We start from the raw sequence: 8,720 nt of genomic DNA, 5'->3' as shown, positions 1-8,720 counted from the left end.
TCCTAAGTTACCCTTGTACTCTTGTATAAAGCCTTGTATAGTGTTAATAAGAAATAGTGTGAGTTTCTCTTTTATCAATAATAATAATAATAATAAAGAAACAACAAATTAAAGATAGGTGCTTAGTACGCATTGAGTACCAAATTAAAAGTGGAGTGTCATATTTATAAAAATTAAGAGGATGAAATAAAAAAATTTTATGCAAAGTAATTGTTTTTCCATTAACAATCATCCATGAGTTGATTTATATTTTAGTTGAAATAAATAGAGTGACACATTTTCTCAATAGTATAGTCTAGTGGCCAACACACGAGGAAGACTTGTATGCCATGAGGTACCGTAAGGGGATTGAATAACTCCTTTTTCTCCGCCTTAAAGTCTAGTGGGCCACATATGGGAAAGACTATAATTTTAAATCTTTTCACCACGAATGACTTCCTATTAAAAATGTAAAAAGAAAAAAGAAGGTGTTGGAGTACGCATTGAGTAATACTAAGGTTTACATGAAAAAATATATTTTCAATATTTTTTGGTTTATTTGATGATACAAAACAATTTTAAAAAATATAAGGAATATTATTTGATCGTTGACTAGAAAAAAAAAACCAACCGTTATCCTACATCTTTGTTTTGCAAAATAAAATAAAGTGAGAGTTCAATGCAATGAAAAATTAAATAAAATTAATATAAGAAAATATTAAATAAAACCCATATAGAAATCAAATAACAAATTTGGAATGAAAATTTAAATATACTTACTCACGTTTCTTATGAAAATAGGAACATAAAATTTTGGAATGGAATTTCAAATGTAGTTACACGCATTTCTTACCAAATAAGAATGTTTTGGATTTAGTTATTATAAGAAATAATTAATATTCGACAAAAGTCCACTCTAATTGAAAATCCAACATTATTCATGAGCACCTTATTATTATTATTATTATTATTATTATTATTATTATTGTTACCATTCTTATGGCTCTTTAATTCCTATTTCTGTAGAATCATTTTCAGAATTGACAAGTTGAATTGATGGAAGGGTATCATTTCGAAACTTTGCCTTGAGACTGAGGAATTCACTCCAAGTCACGGTCGGATATAAAGGTGGGTTAGATGGGCCCACAATTTTAGGGTGGGGCCCAATTTGAGCAATACGTGGAGGCCCAACAAGAAATGCAAAAGAGAGGCGATTTTCCGCGCGATTCACCACTGCCTTGTGAAGAGGACTCCGATACAATCCATTGGACATTATTTGGAGGAGGTCGCCCACGAAGACAATAAGGGCACCGGTCATGGGCGGGACCAAGACCCACCCAGTTCCTTTTAGGAAGACTTGTAGCCCACTGGTACTACTCTGATGCAGAAGTGTGATGAGGCTTGAATCGGTGTGGGGTGGGACACCAATAGCCCGCTCTGGCTCTGGACAAACTGGGTAGAAATTTAGGTTTAAGACCCCGTCGGTACCCTCGAAGTCTCGATTTGGACCAGCCCACTCAATATCGTCTTTGGTAATGCGCAGTGCCTCTAGTACTAAAGACCAAATCCTCAGTGCTAGTTCTCTCATCTTTTGTTTGTATTCTTCAACCACATCACTGTCAAGAATAAAATGAAATAGGAAAAAAAAAAATTAATATAAAGAAGAAATGAGGATCACCCTTGCTTAGATTGTGATGTTTTGCAAGCAAAAAGACCTAATAGCGCTTTCATAAATTAAAAAAGCAAAACTAACGGTGGGGTGTTGATGAATTTTACGTAAATAATAATAATAATAATAATAATAATAATAATAATAATAATAAAAGAAACGACAAATTAAAGATTGGCGGTTGAGTACGCATTGAGTACCAAAATTTGGAGTGCTCCTGACTCTGATCCGGCCAAATTTGATGGGCATCTTGGAGTGGGGATCCGAAGACGGTTAAGCATTCGGACCAGAGGTTCTGTCGGAGGTAGGAGGCAATCGGGAAGGTGCCGTAGCCGGTGAGGGAACCGGGCTCACGCGCCGCCTTCATTTTCTGTTCCATCGGCAACGAGAAGAGGTCTACGCTGGCGGACTCCATGTTTTGGAGGACGGCAAGGGGAATGCCGTGGTTGGTGATTTGGAAAAATCCGCTGCTCTTGCAACACTGCTTCACCAGTTTAGGGGCATCGGCCTTGGCCAGATCAATGAGTGGCAGCACCTCAGCGCCAATGTCCTCCAAAGCCTGCCCCTTATAATTGCCTTCTTCATTATTCCACACCTGCGACTCAGGCACTTCGTTCAACATCCCAAACTCCGGCACCTTTTTACCAGAGTGGAGGGGTTCGGCTTTGTAAGAATCTGCTGAGACTGCTGTCGTCATTTTGAGACTAATTGAGAGAGAGCTGCTTGTAGTTGTCGTAATTGTTGAATTGCGCTTATGAAGGTAAAGATGGCAGAGAAGGGCGAGTGATGGCGAGGTACATATAGAGAGATGACGAGGACGCCGATACATAGGAATAATTATCTAGGCTAATTAATTAGGGGAGCAAAAAAGGAAATAGCATTAAATGAAAGATCAGGCTGACTCTATAATTTTAAAAAATATATTTATTAGTTTTTTGCCTTTTTTAAAAAGAATTAACAACGTCTATTAATTATTTGTTTTATTTAAAAGCTATCTTAAATTGGTGGTGCCACGATAAAAAAAAAAAATTTAGTAATTTACCTAAAGGTTACTTAGTCATATAAATTCAACAATCACCATTTGAGATTGACTAATATATGACAGTAAAAATAAATGCTTTTACAATATATATTTTACATATTTTATTTTATAAATTTTAAAATAATATTTTTTTTCATACAAATATAGTCGTAGGGCATATATTTTGTATGGTTATTTAAAGTAAATTGTGATTTTTGGTATAATCCCAAGAGGATGGGGTGAATTTGATATTTTAAAAATTTAAGTCAAGTTTACACCTTTTTTTAAAAAAAAAACACAACCAATATAACTTAAACTTAGGGTTTCTCAACCAATCTCAAGTCCCACAAATATTTAAGTTTGCAAATATTTAACACATATACAATAATCACAACAAATTAAATGAAAACATACAAGTGCGGGAAAATTAAAGTGCAGGGAAAGAGAAAGCAAACACGAGATTCTTGTGAGGTTCGACTATCCTCGTCTACATTCTCGCCTCAAGACGACCCGTTTAAGGATTTCACTATTCCACTCCTTAAACTAGGCGACGCCACCTTATACACACTCATTCACTCGAGCGGAGTGTAACACCTCAGCCCCCTAAATGGGCCCGGAGTGCTACTAATCCATTCATTTACCTGATAATCCACATTCTATTATCATTTATGCATCGAAAAATAGAATTATAATCTTCCAACAAATATAATACCAGAGTTTTCTAAACCTATCTACACACCATAATAAATCATGAATCCCAGTATTCACATATATATATTTCTCCAAAACATAACCTACACTTCCCGTATTCACAACTATCCATTTCTTAAAATACTTAAAACATAAAATATTTACATTCCAAAATATTATTAAAATTATACATTTTTCTTTCTATAACCCAAAATGTTATATCCAACTTGAGCTCTTTAAGCTCGATCTCGTGGATGTTCTAAAAAAGATAAATTTGTATTCGGGTGAGACACGTCTTAGTAAAGAAAGAAACAATATATTAAAACAGTGTGTGATCAACATGAGATTTGTATATAACATATTATTCATCATTTGCAAATCATTAATATAATTTCGAAAATCATTTTCTAAACCTAATCAATCACATGCAAAAGATTTAACGTAAGAGATTATCCAAGGATATGGGTGATTACCCACCCATACAAGTAACACTTCTCTGCTTTGATACATTTGGCAATCCGAAGGTCACTACTAAAGCATATTAGTACACTCACCTTACTCAGTAAGCCCTCTAGTGTTAGATTGATCTCGTACTCACACAATTCAAGCAAAGGTTTACCAGCGAAGGCCCCGAGGATAGGGAAGTCTACCCACCCATACAAGTAAGTTCTCTCTGCCCTAGTACGTTATGCAGTCTACTACTATATCTGATAGTACTAGTGCACTTGCCTTTCTCAGCAAACCCTTGAGCGTATACTATGCCCCACCCCAGTTGTAACATATTTTATTAGCATAAATACTTCTAATATCATAATACATTATTTTGTTTGCCATTATTATGCATTTCTCAACTGTTCATGTTTCCATATTTTACTTTTCATTTCATTTCACTTCACGTGACTCTTTCTCATTTTACATTGTTCACATTTCACATTTCACATTTCATTTCCATTTTATTTCATTTCATACCCAGCATCTTTCAGCAGTTTTACCCAGCATCTTTCAGCTATTTTACCCAACATTTTTTAGCTGTTTTACCCAACATCTTTCAGTTGTTTTACCCAACATCTTTCAACTGTTTTACCTAACATCTTTCAACTATTTTACCCAACGTTTTTTAATTGTTTTATCCAACATCTTTCAACTGTTTTACCTAATATTTTTAAGTTGTTTTACATGGTTGCATGTGAGTTTCATATAACAATTTTATACTCAGTTTATTTCCTATATATCCTACATCTCATACATATAATATATTTCCACACAGCATTCCTATTTACTCATGTCACACTATTTAGCAGTAAAATTCATATATATTTCCTATAAAATAAGTCAACTCACATTTAACATTCACATACTGAAAAAATACCTTTAATTTCTTACATAATTATTCTAAAAAATATTTCACTTCCATTAGATCAATTTCACATATACGTATCTAATAAAATAGTCGTAGGCTTAGAAAGCATAATTTAAAGGGTGGACATTTTAAACTCATACTAAAACATATGCACGTATATATAACACAAATCATTTTCCATTAAATTCATAAAAATTCTGGTTTAATATATATTTTTTCCTTTACCTGATTTCTTGAACTACGCAAATAGGGACCCCGAAAAGATACCTGCGGTGCTCACCCGAACCCTAAAATTAAAAATCTTAATTCCATTAAATCAATCCTAAATAAAATACTATTTTAATATTTCCTAAGCCCTTAAATTTCAAATAAATAATTATACCCTCAAATGTAACCAATTTACTTATTTTTCTAAATCCCACTCTCGCTTTGGAGTGGGGCTTAGGAAATCCAAATTAAAAATTTACTCTGACCAAAATGACGATGATCGCAACTAGGACCCTATGGTGGTACCCGATCGTCAATTTAACAACAGATTTAAGGAGAAACTGAAGAAATAGGAGAAAAGTTGTCTTACCCCAATAATGGTGCCTACGCCGCTCTCACGACAAATCCACTCTAGTAGAAATGTCGGTAGCGGAGATAGGAATCCAACGGTACCTTCCATTTCCTAATCGGCTGAATATCCGTTGAGAAATGAGGGAAGAGAGAGACTGAGACGAAGAGAGGCATTGGGGTGGGGGGCGTAGCTCTCTGTTAAAAAAAAAAATCTTCCTTCTTCTTGGAAGTTAACTTTATATATATATTCTTATATTATAATATAATATATTTTATTATATAATTTAAATAATAATAATGATTTAATTAATTTATTTTTTTGATTAATTTTTTTAAAATTTTATTTATTTATTTATTTTTTTTTTTTGGGATCACTACACGGAGCCTCCTGTTACACCACTCCTTATAGGCGGAGCTACCTCTCAAGACGATACCCCTCGTTTCGCACGGTTCTATACCTGAACCACAAAATACGAATGAGAATAAAATATTTTGTGTACAATAAAATGCTTCTTCAATAAGCTAGTTTGTACAACAAAAAATTTGATGCACTCTAACAAGATATGATTTTAAGCTCAATAGAGTTGGGGTTTCTCTTTCAAAAATATTTTTTAAATAAATGAGAGTAGATGAGAGTAAATGATCTTTGAGTGAGTAAATGTGTATGAAAATAAATGCTCAAAGATTCAAATGTAATAAATGATTTCTCCACAAAATATTTTTGCAATAAATGAGATTTGGTGAAACTAGGTTTTTGATCTCAAGAAAAAATTTTCAAATGAATGAGTAGATGAGAGAAAATGCTTCTTTGATTTTGAAAGGATGAGTGAAAACAATGCCCAAAAATTCAAGAGTATGAAATAATATGTGCAAAAGTTATTTAAAAGGTTTTGGGTTTGGTATTTATAGGCAAAAATACCTTGTGACCGTTTTATGGCCATTGGGGTAATAGAATAATACTATTTTTGAATTTTATGGCCATTGGGAGTTGTTTTAGCGTCAGTCTGCCCTTTGGAATCTTCGACAAGTGGCTTCCAGTCATCGACGAGTGGCCTTCACTCGTCGACAAATCACTATGTTTCGTCGATGAGTCATTTGGGTTGAAAAATATTTTTAACTACTGGAAATTTATGTCGAGAACTTAATACCATTCATCGACAAGTTATGCCCACTCGTTAACGAGTCAAGTCCATTCATCGACGAATCACCTAGGTAGAAACTCAATGAGGTTTACTAGTTTCATTAGTCGATGAATGCGTGCCATTAGTCAATGATTCCCCTATTTTTCACCCTAACAAGCCTTCTTTTATCCTAAAAAACACTTCAAACCTTTTGTATAAATTTTATCTTTTTAAGTCAAAGGTTTTTCATGAAAAATTAGGATGAAAAATTGATTTCCTAGGGTCAATCTATTGTCGATATTGAGCTTTCCATCAGATCAAGTAAGACATGCATATTCAACTTAATCTAAATGCATTACAGTTGAAACAAAACAAGTCTTCACTCTTTGCTCTTCAATTTCAATGTAATAAGCCAGATGATATATGCTTTAAGTGCCTCATGACTTCCATATTACAATGACCATTTGTACCTTCTGAAATATAAATCTGTTCAAAGACTAAATGCACAAATGAGATACTTAAGATTTGTCATTATCAAAAGTCAACATAAATATTTAAGTATTTAAGTAATTTGTGTATCATATGTGTAGAAACTGCAAAGAACTAAAATAGGAAACTATATTAATGAGGGCCCTCTAATTAATTAACCTTGTCCGAATTCGACGAATCGTCTCTTATACCCATGGTGCAATTTTGTTCATTTTTCCATTTGGTCATTAGTCATTTATTTCTCAATATAAAATTAATTTACAAACAATTAATAGAATTAATCATGATAATTGGTGAATCTTCTTTCATTTGTGTGATGCATGCCAAAGGTGCAACTCAATTTTAGTTGGCAAATTTGCTTGGACTCAATTTACTAATTAACTACACTCATTTCAAGTTCAAATTAATTCATGAAAAAATTAATATGTTTAATTATGATAGACACATTCTCTTAATTGCATTACCTGAAACCTTATTATTTTTATCAATTTTGAATTAAAAATTAAAAATCAACCTAAGATGGTCAAATACCACAATTTTTATTTTATTTAAGCGGATGTTCTCCATATAATTCTACCTATTTCTAATTATTACTCATTATTTATATTTTATATGGACCTTGAAATATTAGGTAAATTCAGTGTTGTCATTTGGCACTAGATTTTTTTCCCCTCTCTCTCCCATCTCACTCTCTTTTGTGATAAAGGAAGGGGTGCTATATGGACCTATCTAATTTTGTTTTTTAAATTAAGCATTTTTTTTTTATCCTCTCTCTTTTTGTCAACTACAAAGGCAAAGGTTCCACATAGATGCCACTAACTTTTTTTTAATCATTTTAAATTTATTTTTTAAACTCCTCTCTCTTTCTACATCTAGTCCCAATAAATTTTTCATTATTTTTTCAAAAAATTTGAAAATCTCAACATGAATGAATTCTATTAAAATATATATATTTTTAAATAGATCCCAACTCAACCACTTTCCACCACTTTCTTTCTCAATAGTTTTATATTACAAAATTAATCTAAATTATTAATTACTTCCTGTTTTACAATGGCGGGTCTAGGAATCCTAGTTGGGGGGAGGGGAGATATATATATATATATATATATATATATAGGAATCCTAGTTGGGGGGAGGGGAGATATATATATATATATATATATATGTATATGTGTGTGTGTGTGTGTGTGTGTGTGTGTGTAATCATTAAATTTTTCCAATTAAATTATCCTCTTGTATGAATCGTATTTGCACAGTGGAATATCAATGCAGCAAACAATGAAAACAAATTACAGAACACACCCATATAGTATATATGGAAGCAAATAAAACAACACAAGGAATTATGTAGTTAGGCAATGCCAACATCCACGAGAGTAATCGACAAAGTACTTTACTATTTTGGTGTTAAAAGACACATACAATGATCTTCTTACAATGAAAATACACCAAAAACAGTGTATATATAAAGTTATCTTAGGGTTTCCCTCCAACCTCAACCAACTTAACGTCCCCCTTTCAAAATTCAAAAATGTGCATTGAGTCCTTGAGCCAAGCCGTCGGCGGTTTTAGACAAAATGTAATTTTTCTGAATTCTGGTGCCAAATTGTTGACAATTTACCTTCTACTCCTCAACACATTGATTTTTCTCTATGTCTTCTCCTTGTACATGCTTCCTATCAAGTATATAAGCCACATATCACAACAATCTCCACCTTGGCGAGTATACGCCCCTTAAGAGAACCCCAAAACATAGCCTTCTGTTCCAGCTTCAACTTGGGACATTAGGTTGGAACCGTCTCCCTTCTAGCATTTGGAAATATGAAGCAA

The 8,720-nt window shown here is 33.0% G+C and overlaps 1 protein-coding gene across 1 annotated transcript; it reads right to left on the bottom strand.

The window, feature by feature from the left end:
• Positions 1-824: 824 nt before the first annotated feature.
• LOC131157656 (gibberellin 3-beta-dioxygenase 2-like) lies at positions 825-2,436 on the bottom strand. Its single transcript, XM_058111969.1, has 2 exons — positions 1,849-2,436; positions 825-1,595 (listed from the first exon to the last, which is right to left on the bottom strand). Exons 1-2 carry the CDS (start codon positions 2,343-2,345, stop codon positions 977-979), a joined length of 1,116 nt encoding a protein of 371 aa, XP_057967952.1. The 5' UTR covers positions 2,346-2,436; the 3' UTR covers positions 825-976.
• Between the last annotated feature and the right edge of the window lie 6,284 nt (positions 2,437-8,720).

The sequence above is a fragment of the Malania oleifera genome, chromosome 6 (genome assembly GCF_029873635.1).
Source record: "Malania oleifera isolate guangnan ecotype guangnan chromosome 6, ASM2987363v1, whole genome shotgun sequence".
Taxonomy (NCBI): domain Eukaryota; kingdom Viridiplantae; phylum Streptophyta; class Magnoliopsida; order Santalales; family Ximeniaceae; genus Malania; species Malania oleifera.
Note: the sequence above shows the minus strand (reverse complement) of the source record. Positions and strands in the feature narration are given on the sequence as shown.